Genomic DNA, 15600 nt, shown 5'->3' with positions numbered 1-15600 from the left:
GAAGTTCTCCCACTGCAGACACAGCTGATTCTCACAGCCAGTTGGCCTGGAGGTCAAATCCCCCTAGTATTAACTACAACAATCAAGGCTTAACTACAACAAGACTGCGCACAGAGACCACTAGGGGGTGCACCAAGAAAGCATAAAAAATGCGGAGACAAAGAAACAGGACAAAACTGTCAATGGAGGATATTGAGTTCAGAACCATACTTTTAAGGTCTCTCAAGAACTGTCTAGAAGCCGCCGATAAAGTTACTGAGATCCTCAAGAAATCTAATGAGACCCTCGATGTTATGATAAAGAACCAACTAGAAATTAAGCATACACAGACTGAAATAACGAATATTATACAGACTCCCAACAGCAGACCAGAGGAGCGCAAGAATCAAGGCAAAGATTTGAAATGCGAAGAAGCAAAAAACACCCAACCAGAAAAGCAAAATGAAAAAAGAATCCGAAAATACGAAGATAGTGTAAGGAGCCTCTGGGACAGCTTCAAGCGTACCAACATCAGAATTATAGGGGTGCCAAAAGAAGAGAGAGAACAAGATATTGAAAACCTATTTGAAGAAATACTGACAGAAAACTTCCCCTACCTGGTGAAAGAAATAGACTTACAAGTCCAGGAAGCACAGAGAACCCCCAAAAAAAGGAATCCAAAGAGGACCACACCAAGACACATCATCATTAAAATGCCAAGAGCAAAAGACAAAGAGAGAATCTTAAAAGCAGCAAGAGAAAGACAGTCAGTTACCTACAAGGGAATATCCATATGACTGTCAGCTGATTTCTCAACAGAAACCATGCAGGCCAGAAGGGAGTGGCAAGAAATATTCAAAGTGATGAATGCCAAGAACCTACAACCAAGATTACTTTATCCAGCAAAGCTATCATTCAGAACTGAAGGTCAGATAAAGAGCTTCACAGATAAGGAAAAGCTAAAGGAGTTCATCACCACCAAACCAGTATTATATGAAATGCTGAAAGGTATCCTTTAAGAAGAGGAAGAAGAAGAAAAAGGTAAAGATACTAATTATGAACAACAAATATGCATCTATCAACAAGTGAATCTAAGAATCAAGTGAATAAATAATCTGATGAACAGAATGAACTGGTGATTATAATAGAATCAGGGACATAGAAAGGGAATGGACTGACTATTCTTGCTGGGGAAAGGGGTGTGGGAGATGCGGGAAGAGACTGGACAAAAATTGTGCACCTAGGGATGAGGACAGTGGGGGGGGGGTAAGGGCAGAGGGTGGGGTGGGAACTGGGTGGAGGGGAGCTTTGGGGGGAAAAAGAGGAACAAATGTAATACTCTGAACAATAAAGATTTACTAAAATAAAAAAAAAATTAAAAAAGGAACTTCCATTTGACCCAGTGATCCCACTTCTAGGAATATATAACAAGAAAATAGAAACACCAATCAGAAAAGATATATGTACCCCTATGTTCATAGCAGCACAATTTACAATAGCTAAAATTTGGAAACAGCCTAAGTGCCCATCAGCAGATGAATGGGTTAGAAAACTGGTACATCTACACAATGGAATACTACACTGTGGTAAAAAAGAAGGAACTCTTACCATTTGCGACAGCATGGATGGACCTGGAGAGCATTATGCTAAGCGAAATAAGTCAGTCAGAGAAAGATAAATATCACATGATCTCACTCATTTGTGGAATATAATGAACAACATAAACTGATGAACAAAAACAGATCCAGAGATAAAGAAGCCTCGATCAGATGTCAAACCTCAGAGGGAAGGTAGGGGAGGGCGGGGGTAAAGGGGAGAGATTAACCAAAGGACTTGTATATATGCATATAGGCCTAACCAATGGACACAGACACCAGGGGGGTGAGGACATGAGTGGGGGGTGGGGGGAGCAATAGGGGGATAAGGACACATATGTAATACCTTAATAAAGAAAAAAATAAAATAAATATAAAATAGTGCAGTGGTAGGCCGGGGGGGGGGGAGGGCAGGTGTGGGGTGGTGGGGCTCAATGTGGGGGGAAGGGGACATCTGTAATACTTTCAACAAGAACAACAAATTAAAACAAACAAGAATAAGATGCCGCTGCTGGTTAGTGGGTGGGGGCGAGGGGCCGCACAGACCCAGATGCGCGGCTGAGCACTTGCGTTTGCCTGGCATGGTTCGGCAGCCATCCACGAGGGCCCTGTCTGTGCTACACTTATTCACCTGCTAGACTTTTTAATTTAAGTTCTTTAATGGTGACCGGCACTATTCATGTTTTTACATCTTGAATCTGTTTTATGAATTTACATGTTTGCTAGGAATTTGCCTTTTTCCAAATTTTCAAAGTTATTGGCATGTAGTTATGAATAATGTCCTCTTACTGTTTTAGCATCCGCACTGTCTGTAATAAAGTTCTCTTTCTCAGCCCTGATGTTAATTATCTGTGCCTCCTCTTTTTCCTTGATCAGCTGCATCAGAGGTTTGTTGATTTTATTTGCATTCATTTCTATTCCTTTCTTTACTCTTTACTTCTTTCTACTTTCTTTGGGTTTACTTTGCTAACTTTTTAAATTTCATGAGATGAATATTTAGCTTGTTAATTTTTAGGCAATTTATTAATTTTAGGCAATTTCTAAGCACTTCAGAATTTTCTTATCTTTCTGTTACTGGTTTCTAGTTTAACTGTATTGTGGTCAGAGAATATACTCTGTATAGTCTGAATCTGTTCAGTTTTGTTGAGACTTGCTTAAGTTTGTAAATGTTCCTGGTGTGCTGGAAAAATAATGTATTGTTTTCAATGTTTTATATGTGTTAAGTAGGATAAGGCCTTTTTATTTGTGTTGTCTAAATACTTTATATCTTTAATTTTTAAATACATTTGTTCTACAAATTACTGATACAATTATACGAAAAATAACCCACTCTGATTGTAGATTACATCTACTTTATTTAATTGTCAATTTTTACTCTATAAACTTTGACATTATGTTGGAGCATAGAACAATAAAATTATTTTCTTGGTCTGAAATGAAACCTTTTGTGAAATGCCCTCTTTAATGCTAGTAATGCTTTTTGCCTTAAATTTTATTTTGACTGCCATTAATATTAATAGAGCCACACCAGCTTCCTTTTGCCCAGTATTTGCAACGTACATGTTCTTCTGTCCTTTTGTTTAAGAGATTTCGTTTTAGAAATTCCATCTGATGATCTTTAACTTCTAAGTGGAGCAATTAGTGTAATCAGTCTCCTTGCGCTCACTGTAATGGCCGATATGTTAATAAAAACAAGTCCGCCAGCGTGGAGGGTGCTGCTGAGGGCGCTCTGCTGGGCGGCAGGCTGTCCACTTCCCGTCGTGTCCTCACATGGCAGGAAGGCACGAGAGGCCCTCCGGCCTCACCCCGGAAGGGCAGTGATCCCATCCACGAGGCTCTACCCCCCAGACTTAATCACCTCCCGAAGCCCCCACCTCCAAACAGCACCGCATCGGGCCGCTAGGATTTTAACCTATGAATTTTGGAGGGACACAAACATTCAGTCCATAACACATAGTGCATCTCTCCACGTATGTGGGTCTTTGTTGCTTTCTTCAAATAATATTTTATATTTTTCAGTCTACAGACCCTACATATACTTTGTAGATATATACCTAAGTATTTGTTTGATTGGTACTACTGTAAATGGCACCTTTTTTACACGTCAATTTTTAATTCTTCATTGTTAGTGTATAAAATTACAGTTTTTAAAATACTGACCACGTATTTAGTGCCAACTTGCTAACCTTGCTTAAGAGTTCTAGGTACTTTTTGAAATTTTCTATAGTCAGAGTTTTATTTCTTCTTTCCACCTGGATCCCCTTTATTTCTTTCTCGTGCCTTAGGGCACTGGCTGGGTGCTATGAGACTTCTTATGGTTCCCTGTTACTTCCATATATTTTCAAACTTTTATTTGTTATCTTCAACCACAGTGTGGTGATTGTTTTATAGCACGTATTTGATAATTCTGACACTCAGTGCCATCTGTGTCTGTTTCTCTGCTGTGTATCAGTTCGCTAGGATTGCCGCGATGAACTACCACAGACTGGGGGCCTAAACAGCAGAATTGCTATGGTCTCAGTTCTGGAGGCTACATGTCTGAGATCAAGGTGTCGTTGGCATGGCTAGTTCCTTCAAAGGGTTATGATGGAGAACTCTATTCCGTGTCTCTCCCCTAACTGTGGGTGTTTGCTGTCAATCTGGCGTTCTTTGCCATGTAGCTGCCGTCACCCTAATCTCTGACTTCATCTTTACCTGGCGTTCTCTGAGTGTGTGCCTACATCTCAATTTCCCCTTTCTATAAGGACACCGGTCACCGTAGATCGGGGGCCCACCTACTGCAGTATGATCTCATCTAAACCAACTACCTCTGCAAAGACCCAGTTTCCAAACAGGGTCACATTCTGAGGTCCTGGGGGTCAGGACTACAGTATATGAATTTTGGAGGCACACAATTCAACCCATAACAGGTTGGTTCTCATACATGGTGCTTGTTGCCCAATCTGCCTGGTTATCACTGACAAGTGTGTCATAGAACTGACAGTACTAATTACTAACGTAGTAACTTGGAGTCTAGATAGAAGGCACCTTCCTTCAGAGAAGACTGCTTCCTTCTGCAAGGTACCTCAGGCCACCTTCAGTCTAGAAACACTCTGAGCCAAGCTCAAGGCTTGAGAGTCTCTGAATTACCCAAGTGATGCAAACGCACGCTATAAATCCACACAACTATGACCGACCTCTGGTTCACACTTATTCAAATTTTGTGGCTCCTCAGGCCCCCAGCTGGTTTTACGGAAGGTCTTTTAGTAGACGGCCCACCTTGTACAGGTCTGTACTTGACATATGACCCTCTCCCTCTCCTACTACTTCATGAAGACAAAAATGAAACTCGAAATTTCCAAGATTGGTAAATAATCTGAGGGCAAAGGTGGCTTCTATGCTCAGGCTTCCATTTTTCTCTAATTCTGGGCTCATCACTTCTTATGTGTGCTTTTAAAAAGAGTTTGAAAGAATGCTCTTACCTAGAATTTTACATTTTAAATGGGAAGAGGTTGAATAACTCACTTCACTATTATTTGGGGGGAAAAACTTAGTTTCTCTCTTTCTTTTTCAAAATAAATTCTTCATGGTGACCTCGGTAAATACCCCAAATTAGTAGTTATGGATGTAGTTTCAGGTGAATGAACTACTTCTTTTTTTTAAAAAAAAATATATTTTATTGATTTTTCACAGAGAGGAAGGGAGAGGGATAGAGAGTTAGAAACATCGATGAGAGAGAAACATCGATCAGCTGCTTCCTGCACACCCCCTACTGGGTATGTACCCGCAACCAAGGTACATGCCCTTGACCGGAATCGAACCTGGGACCTTTCAGTCTTCAGGCCGAGGCTCTATCCACTGAGCTAAACCGGTTAGGGCTAAACTACTTCTTTAAACAGTATTTTCTTGTTTAAAATTAGTACTAATTCAGTGCCCCATAATATGAAATTTTGCAACTCATTTCTTCTCAGGGTTAATTAAAAAAACCCCACCTTATCTGTATGGGGGGGGGGTTACCTATTCAATTATGATAAAGAAAAAGTAGTTCTAACATGGAATAATAAGAAAAAGCTATCTATAATCTACCTATATGATATTTATTGAAATGTGACAGAGAAAAAGCAGTCCTAATTTAGAATAAGAAAAATCTATTGAAAATATATGAAATAGAGTCTTTAACAGAATTAGTAATCAGAAGCTAGAATTTCATATTATTGAAGCTATTTCTCCTGAACTATATTTAAAAATGACGACTAGCATTTTGACTTTAAAGAGAGAGATGGAGACCTTTGTTTCCAAAATAAGGTGAGTACAAATGGCTAATCTATGGAAAAGGTACAGTGTAGGAAGATCGATGATTTTTAAGGTCAGTTTTACAACTCTATCAAGACATACGTCGCAATCTATGAGTAGTGGCAAACCAATCAAATAACCGGGCCACTCTCAGGACACGCTGTGAGATGGTGCTTCCTGGGCCTGGCATTTGGCTCAGTAGAGGATACAATAAGGTCTCCTGAAAAACAGTAGCCATAAAAGAGGACTCAAAGGCTTTGTTATTCCATCCTTCTGGATGATCAGGCTACCTTACACGTTGCCAACCTCCTGCTGGTACCTTCAGATGTTCTTGGATAATAAACGATTCCACTGCACCTCTCAAGTCAATCAAACATGGGGACGGGAATGAGGAAAATGACTCTAACCCGCCCTCCACGTCTGACAGAAGCAAAGGAGGACCCCCGGCATTGCAGGCCCTCTGGACTCGGTATGAAGGACCCAGGGGGTATCTGAGCATGCTGTGAACTGAACCCCGACTCTCCATGCAGAGAACCCCAATGGCCTGGTTCCGTCAGCCCCTCCCCCTGCCCCACAACCCAGTGAGGACTCTCCCCAGAGCAGGGGAAGCGAGGCCTTACCTGTGCTGTCCTCCCCCAGGCCTTCGGCAGCCTCCCGAAGCTTGAAGTCCATCACCCTTGTGGAAATCATGTCCAGCTCCCTAAAACCAGATGGAAATTCACATTAAAGGAACAGTTTAACAGAAGTTAACAGTGAGAAAAATGGTGGTGGTGACTGCTTTCTGTCTATGACCTCGCCTGCCCACACCAGCAAAGGCAGATTCCATGGCATATTATGGGACAGTACAGCCCAAAAACACATCGACAGCTCAAGATTAGTAGCCACACAGGCATTTAACCATTCGCTGGTAGAGCAACTGCATAGAAAACAGATAGCAGGAACAAATGCTTCACCCATTTAGTTGCAGAACAGCCGCAGAGATGTGGATTACAGCATGGGGAATGTAGTCAATGATATCAAGACAGATGGTATGGGGAGAGGGGCCTGAGGCAGTGGGGGACCATGTGTAGAGCACGTGATTTTCTGGACACTTTGTTGTACATCTGAAGCTAATACAGAATGGGTTGGATGTAAACTGAAATAAAACAACATATCCTTTAACTAGTTTACAGAATGCAGATTTGGTTCCTTTCTCTCAAAAAACAACAACAAAAAACGTTTTCAGAAATTATGTTTTTCTCTTGTTCACTGTAGAAAGTTTAGAAGATATAGAGAACGAAAACCACCCATCGTCCTACCAACCAAGGATAATCACAGTTAATGTTTTAATGTATTTCCTTCCCAGTATTTTCTGTGCAAATATTTGTATGTATATGCACACACACACCACATTAGGAAAACTGACTTCCTGATTTTCTTGCTAATTCTTCCTAAGTGTACTCTAATGGCTACATAAGATTTTGATATAAAGCCATATCATCATTGCTTTAACTGAGTTTCTTTTTTGAACTTTTCATTATGACAAATTTCAAACCAATACAAAATTGCAAAGAATATATAATGAACTTAACATATGGTCGCTGTAGTTTCAACTTTACACCTTCTCCCCCCTCCAACTCCCACTAGGTTATTTCAAAGCAAACCATCCCAGATATTATCATGTCATCCACATGCACTTGACTTCTTCCTGAATAAAATGCCTCTGACTCTTCATGGCAATCACATAAATGATTGCTGGCCGCTCTCCCTGCTGCGGAACACGGACCTAACTGTACGCCTGCCTCCCACAGCTGACTTGTGAATGGCGCACTCTACCCCACTCACTAACGCACCATTTATTCGGAAAGCTATTCCTTATTGGCAGTTACTATGGACCCTCACTTAAAAGGGGGGCTCAGATGTTTGATTAACCAATTAACACTTGCCCCTTATGCACAGCACATAATGGGACACTATTTGACAGGGGAATGGAGTCACGGTCTGTGGCAGGGTCGGGTGTCATGTTTTGGTCTCCTTTAATATTAATGTCAAAATGTCCCTCTCCCCACCAGCCAATTCCTTCAAAAGATGAACAAAGCTTCATCAGCTTCACTTCTCTATTTTCATACAATTTAGCTCCATAAAAATGTCTGCCCAACAGAGCGAAAGGGGAAAAACCCACACGATCACCGCCACTGATGCAGAAAACCACTGGACAACATTCATGATAAAAACACTAAAAACAATAGGAATAGGAGGAAACTGCCTCAACATAACAAAGGCCATAGACTGAAAGCCCACAGCTTTCCTCATACTAAACAGAGAAAACGGAAAGCTTTCCCCTAAGGTCAGCAACAGGACACGCGTGCTCACTCTCACCACTGTTACTCAGCAGACTAGTAGTGCTGGAAGTCCTAGTCAGATCAGTGAGTCAGGAAAAAGGAGCAGAGGACATCCATGTTAAAGAAAAGAAGCAACATTATCTCTGTCCACAGATGACATGATCTTATACGTAGAAAATCCTAAAGATTCCCCCTCACAAAAACTGTTAGAATGAATGAATGCAGCGAAGGTGCAGGATTCAAAACGAACACACAAAAATCAGTTGTGCTTCTATATACTAACAGTGAGCCATCTGAAAAGATACTTAAGAAAACAGTTCCATGTATAATGGCATCAAAAAAAGAATAAGATACTTAGGAATAAACTTAACCAAGGAAAGACTTGCACACGGAAAACTACAAAGTGTTGCTGAAAGAAATGAAACAAGACACAAAGAAACAAGACACATATAGTACCGGCACCAACCTATGTCCAACATGAGGACATGCACTCAACATAGCACCTGTGCCAACCTATGTCCACACCCAGCATGGGCAAGCACCTTCAAGGCCTGGGATACAGTGATGGGTGAGACCGATGTCAGCAGCCTCTCGCAGGCGCTGACCCAGTGAAGGGACAGTCCTGAGATGTCCCCAGGGGGAGGCCAGGGGCCTAAGGCTGACATTCCCAGAAGATCAGTCTAACAGGGTGCCTGGGTCTGAGGGAAGGGGTTTGCAGCTGCCTTTATATGTCACCTAACACTCCTGAGTCACTATGGCATTACCTTCAAAATGTCCGGTCACCTCTGGCCATTTTAATCAAATGCTCCTTGCTGGGAAGTGCTGAGAACGCAGAGGTGTATGTGAGTGTGTGTGCACTAGCCCTGTGGGTGGGTTGAAGGGCGCTCCACCCACTTAATGGGCAGGAAAACCAGAAGCTCGCCCTTGCTCTTCCTGGGATGGATGACAAAGCCGCAGGCGTCAGAGGGCAGGGGAGTGGGGGGAGGGGAGGAGGCGCCCCGCTCTCCACTTGCTGTATGCACGTCCCGCTGGGCCCGGATGCAGAGAGCATGGCCAGAGGCCCAGGCTGCTAAGGATTCACACACGGAGGCAGAAGCCACTCCACAGACAAAGGGATGACAGACTGGCTCACCTCGTGTGGGAGGTTTGAAAACCTGCTCATGTTTCATGTTCCAAACACCTTTACACGAGCAAAAGTGCAGAGGAAAGGGACCAAGACGCGGAAGTCAGGCTGCCCTGGGACTGAGTCCTCAGCCCCCCACTTACCCTTGCCGAGCCTCAGTTTCCTCATCTACGAAACAGGGACAATAACCCTGGAACTGCCTGGGGCGGAGAACACAGCACAGACACACACTCGCTGAGAACCGTGGGTGGTTTCCACAGCTTGTTCCTCGCCACGCGCTCACATGTCAGCACCAATGCAGACAGGAGCACGCACCGGCACGCCTGGCAGCAAATGTCCATCTGCCTCATGAAGACACGGTGTCCTATACAAACGGCTCCCTTAGAGTCACTGTGATCGGTCAAAGATGAAGACACCTGGATTGGAAGATGGGCCCTGAGCTTCCCCAGGCCCCGCAGTCTGATGGCAGTGGGTGAGACTGCTGCCAAGTGAGGAATGAAAACATTCTAGGCCCCCAGCGCGGGGTCAGCTGGGGACAGCAGCCCTCTGCGATGTGGAGGGTGCAGATGGACTGAGCCCTTCACTCGGACACTCCGGGTGGAAACCCTCCACGCGGTGACAGTGGGGAGCCTTCTCCGTGGGGCCCAATAACCTGCCCTTTCTGAAACATGTTCCCCACCCAAGTAACATTCAAGGAAAACCATATCAGAAATCTCCCACTCTCTCCCAGCACCCCTTGCTTCTCAAAGTTCAAGGCAGGCCGCCCCACCGCCCCCTCCACCAGCGGTTGCCCCCCACCCTCCTGCCCCTATTCTTCTGACAGCTCAAGTTCAAATACAGAAACACTTCGTCTTCAAATCTGGACCTGAGGTGCCTCTTCAGGGATTCTAATCAACTCACAAAGGCGCTGGGCCTGCAGTGCCCTGCGCGCCTCCATGTGGATCTGGGCGCCCACGGAACCAGGAGAGACTTTCCTCCAAAGAAGGCCCCGTGGGGTGTCCCACTCCCTCCCCCCGAACCCTCACTGCGACCACAGGCTGCTTCCAAGCTTATGGCAGAATGCCATCATCAGTTGCAGCTCATATTGAAAAATCCTACAAAAGCTTATTCATGTGGGGAACAAGAATAGATTTTAATATGGTATTTTAACAGTTTCAATCTATGTTTATCTACACAATGCAAAAAAAATCCCATCTGTAACCGTATTACATACCTCTGAGCATGTCATTATGCATGAAAGGCTTGTTCACATCCCTGCGGCAGTCTCTCTCAGCCCCTGTACCTTTCCTTACAATGCTCACCAAGGCTGCCAGCCAGCACTCCTTGTAAGGTGCCTGCCTAACGTACCCTTCCCTTCTAAGACTGTGCTTGGTGGGGCGAGCTATATGCCGGTCTCATCCATGGCTCTCTTATCAGCACCAAGGACAGTGCCTGGAGCAGGGCACTGAGCACTAGACGCGTGACAAACCTCCGGGGGCTTCTGGAGATGATCAACACAGGTACAAACAGAACGAAAACCAGCAGTAAAGTCACCGACTATGTTCTAGAAATGGATCTAGTTTTACAAACCAATTTAAGACAGAGAACGTCCTCCAGGAGATTAGTGATAACCTGACTAGAAAAAAGCAAATCATCTTTTGTGCGACCCTTTTCGATCTATTGAAAAGAACTTTATTTTCTTTATGGGAGCAGCACAACTTTAAAACGATGAAAAAAAAAAAGAGGTAAATTTGCACAGAAGTGATGGCATTTCAACCTGAAGCAATAACCCAAATGCTTCTCTTATGCGTGTTGCAGTGCCTGTGGCAGCTGGATGTGGAGTCCCCGCGTCCTGGAGAGAGTTGATTCCACCAAGACTATGTGAAGTACCTTTTAGGAAGAGTAACAGCAAATGATCACAGATCCATCAATGCAGTTTTTTGTTTAAAAGCAAATAAAAGCAAATCTAAATACCAGTGTTTGTGTGCCAAATCAACTGAAGACCCCAGCACCAATTGCAGACACCCAAACGGAAACTACCATTTAATCACTGGAGTCTCACTTTTCACTGTTTCTCCAAGTGGGGTAGCACTGACAGCCTTGAGTTCCAGGACAAGCTCTTCTTCCTAGAGGGAGTGTTTGGGGGCAAGGCCTCTACTGTGTCCATCTAGGCATGGGGCTCAGTGTCTGGCCACAAAAGGTACCTGTAGACATTTGCAGAATGAGTGAACAGGTATGCCGTGTAACACACTTGTCCTTGAACTTCAGAAGTGTCGATGAGCCCAATGACCATTCTTTGAATATTAACATATATTCAACAACAGACATCTAACAGACCCTACCTTTCAGCCATTCAGACCCCACTTAATGCACGTGTTTGAGTGTGCATGGTAGTGTGAGTGTTTGGGGGGAGGGGAAGGGACGGTGGATGCTGCCTTCCTGAAAATGGAACAAGAACTAAACTCACATCCTTTAGGTTGGGGCGTGGGCTGCTAGGGGAAGAGACATGGAATAAAGCTTTAGGACTGAAGACCAATTTGCACAGAAATGCCATCACCTCTGTGCAAATTTATCTCTGAAGACCACTCCTGGCCTCTTACTTCGGCAACTGCTCTTTTGTTCTCTTCAAACCGTCTGAAGACATAATATGCCTCTAACCAGCTTTTCATCTACTATTCACACACCCGTCCCACCCCCAGGAAGGTGCGTGTTTACGATGGTCTTCATAGCGTCAGGCTCCCACCTCTGCCAAGTTGCCTGCTGATCAGTGTCTGTGTCTCCCACCAATGTCCCTGAAGCCTAACTGACTATGAACATTCAGCCAAACAGTCTGTCTGTCGCCATAGAAGGTCTGTCACTAAGCTCCGGGGGCAAAACTATTCCCCAGAACACAAAATAAAAGGAGGAAGGAGAGGCCAGGCAGGGAAAACAATGCATAGTGCAGAGCATATTCGACCCGGGAGAGCAGGGCAGAGACCTCAGTGGCCTACGTGCCAACCCCAAACGCCCAAGCACCAGGTTGCGAAGCCACAGAGAAGTAAACATGCACGTCAATAACCAAGTGAAATATGCCAGATGTAGATGGTAGGAAAGCAGCTTTGTGGGGCAGAATATTCAAATATCCTTGCTGATAAAAATACCTATTAAATTTACAATACCTATTAAATATCCAAGGTCAGTGGGTCTTAGCATCCTGGCTGGGATTTCTGAATATCAGCTCACCCAACCTCAGACAGCTGAGGGAGACCAACAGTGAGTTTCAGCTCCCCTTTCCCTGGCCAGCTGGAGGCGGTGGCCTAGTTGGGGAAGACGAGGTAAAAAGCCTTTCATTTGGTGTCCGACCACCTCCCTCTCCAACACTCCTCCCTCTGTCTTCTGTCCTGGCAGGGCCCTGCATCCATCCTGGTCACCTTCTCCCGGGTCTCTGTGCTCACCCACTTCCGGGTCGGTGATGGTTACTGCCCTGCCGGAGGGAGCTGCTAATCCATTAGGAAAATATAATAATTATTAGCATCTATGCAAGTATCCAGAATAGGCAACCCCCTAGAGACAGAAGGCAGACCAGTGTTTGTCTGGGCAGGGGAGGGGGCTGCTAGGGGAAGAGACATGGAATAGGAAGTGACTGCAAATGGCCACAGTGTTTCTTTTGGGGGAGATGAATATGTTCTGAAATTACATTATGTTCATAGTTGCACAACTCTGTAAATACAGTAAAACCTACTGACTATACACTTTAAAAAGATGAACTTTACGGTATGAAATTATATGTCAATAAAGCTGCTGGAAAATGTGTTAAGAGAAAAAAAGGTGAAATAAAGACGTTTTTGGAAAAGCAGACATGACACACTTTGTCTCCAGCAATCTCACACTAAAACAAATACTAGAGGAAGAAGGATATGCTCTCAGGTGGAAGTGTGGAGAGGTAGGTAGGAATGGAGAACAACAGATATGCGGGTGAATATAAATATGGACGAGATGAGCAGGCATCTGGACTTCACTCAGAGGCCCTGTGCGCAACTGGCATACCCATGTGCCTTGGCCCTGCTCTCCCCTCCCCCATAGCATTCCACTTCCTTCCAGCCAGGGCCTTTGCAGATGCTGTTCCCCTGATTTAACATGCTTTTCCCTGCCCTCCTGCTCCACTTTCCTCTTATAAAATCCTTCTCATCCTTCAGACAGCTTCAATTCCACTTCCCAGAGAAGACCGATATGCCCTCCAGGAGAGCCAGGCCCTCCCAGGATGAGCTAGGGCCTCCCACAATGCACTGTGAGAACCCCAGCACCTTTTGTTCATAGAAGTTAACCAGTTTTAACCATCTCAAAGTTTGCATGACGTTGATCCAGTTCCCCTTTACAGATTTGAGGCTGCTTGCATTTCCTATACATTTAATCAATTTTTCCTTTTCTTAGAAAAAAAGAAAATAAGCTGTGACTTAACTGTTGCTCTCTGGTGAGTCACACCAAGTTCTGTCTGTACCTTTTTTAGAAAAGTTTCCCGTTACTGAGGCCAACGGAATGTGCAACGCTCACAAAGTTCCTGGGAGAATTCCCTGTTCAGAAGCTGCGCCAGCTGAGTGCACCGTGATAGGTGTCATTTCCTCGAGAGCAGAGGACTGCACCTCTGCACCTGACTCACAGTGGGGGGTGTTGAGACTGGACCTCATCACGCCAACCGTTTCTCCTTGCAGGTGCCAGAGGACCTCCTGCCCTCTGACGCAGACACCTAGTTGTGTGCGCGCGCAACCTCTGTCTAGCTGTCAGAAAAGACAGGGAGGAGAAAGGGATAGCTCTACTGAGCATATGGAGAAAAGAAAGCAAAGAAGTGTCACATGCAAAGGGCTGGAACCAGCAACTCAGATGCTGAGTCCGAGTGCTCTAAGCAAGAGGGGAGAGTAGAGGAACTTGGTGGGTGGTCAGCGGTGATATTTCCTAATGCCCTGTTTTTATCTTATAAAAAACATTACTTTAGACATTTTTTATCTTATAAAAAACTAAACTAACATTAGGCATGGACTGGAGAGTGAGTCATCCCCTATCTGGCTAAGTGTATAAAACTTGGAAACTGGTTGAGGTCAGGGAACACGGATCAGCATGGTACTGCCCCTCAAGAGGTGCCCAATAAATATTGTTGAATGAATGGATGAATAAATGAACAAACAAATGAACCACAGGCACTTATAACACTTGCTAGACAAAAGAATCCCCTCCTAATAAAATGAGACAGCATCAACTACCCAATCATAGTTCCCAAGGCCACCCAGCACTCTGCTGTCTCCTTCCAAACCCATGACTTAGCTAAACTATGTCACATTTCCTTAGCCTGAGCTTTGCTTTATCCACTGTCCTCCTTCAGACTTGACCTACCCTACAACCAGGCAGAGCTAAAGTCCAACGGCCCTTGGGAACCAAGGGATGCGGTTACAGGGGAGGTCCCTGCCCAGATGCCTTGTTCTCATCCTTACGCTTCCCTTTGGCCACGGGCCAGGCGGGGACAGTGAGAACAGCCAGAAGGAGCAAGGCGCTGGGCCACAGCTCGCTAGGATGCTTTTCCGCAAAGAAACAACAGAGCTTCATTCAAATGAACCCATTCACCAGCAAGATAAATGGGAGGATTTACAAGCACATAATAGTATCTGATGTAAGATAAACAGTTGATTTCCTGGGCAGTTGGGGTCTGTGTGAATGGGCAATTTGGTAAGTTACTTAGCAAGGGATGCAGACAGCTGCCGGATGCAGCATATAAGCACATACACATGCACGCGAGAACTTGAGCTCCCACAGGTGACGAGGTCTCCACGAATGGGGCTCAATCAAACCGTGTCAGACTGCAATGCACATCCGCTTGCCACGGAGGACCCTGTTCTCTCTCATCCAGGAGTGAATGGTTCCATGTGAGATTTGAAAAACATTAGACATTTTCAGGTTATAGAGTAAAAAAAATCAGTTAGATACTTACAAAACCATTGTTTCAGAAACAGGTAAGCGCAAGAGCTTCAAACTTTGTGAGCTTAACTTAGAAATCGCATTTGCATAATTCTTGGGAGACTACAGCATAAATTCATTCTAACGCCGGGATATCATGCCAGGATGTGATCTAACTCGGAGACTGTCCATCTCGGAGTGAGAGCTGTGCCCGTGCGGACGGCTGCACACACGTGTGACCCGGGGCAGCAGAGCAGGGGCCCAGGGAAGTCCACTGGGCTGGCTTATTGCTAATGTCGTGAGTTCGCTGAGGTAAGAAACACCCTTTTTATGCATTTATGCCAAAAACAACTCCACAAAGAAAGTCCTTATGGCTTCATTTACCTGGGATGCTCCACACGTGACTGGC

At 44.7% G+C, this 15600-nt stretch overlaps 1 protein-coding gene across 5 annotated transcripts in view; it reads right to left on the bottom strand.

Annotated features, from left to right (window-relative positions):
* The window catches only part of CRACDL (CRACD like), a 122244-nt gene that overhangs the window by 39707 nt on the left and 66937 nt on the right, over window positions 1–15600 (bottom strand). For all 5 annotated transcript variants that reach the window (XM_036302279.1, XM_036302280.1, XM_036302276.1 and 2 more), the window contains exon 2: window positions 6467–6546. In XM_036302279.1, coding sequence (XP_036158172.1) covers window positions 6467–6536 — 70 coding nt within the window. In that variant the 5' untranslated portion in view covers window positions 6537–6546. The remainder of the gene's footprint in view (window positions 1–6466; window positions 6547–15600) is intronic.

This window comes from Myotis myotis, unplaced genomic scaffold (genome assembly GCF_014108235.1).
Source record: "Myotis myotis isolate mMyoMyo1 unplaced genomic scaffold, mMyoMyo1.p scaffold_m19_p_30, whole genome shotgun sequence".
NCBI classification, from domain to species: Eukaryota; Metazoa; Chordata; class Mammalia; order Chiroptera; family Vespertilionidae; genus Myotis; species Myotis myotis.
The sequence above is the reverse complement of the archived record's forward strand: the minus strand, read 5'-3'. Positions and strand labels throughout refer to the sequence as shown.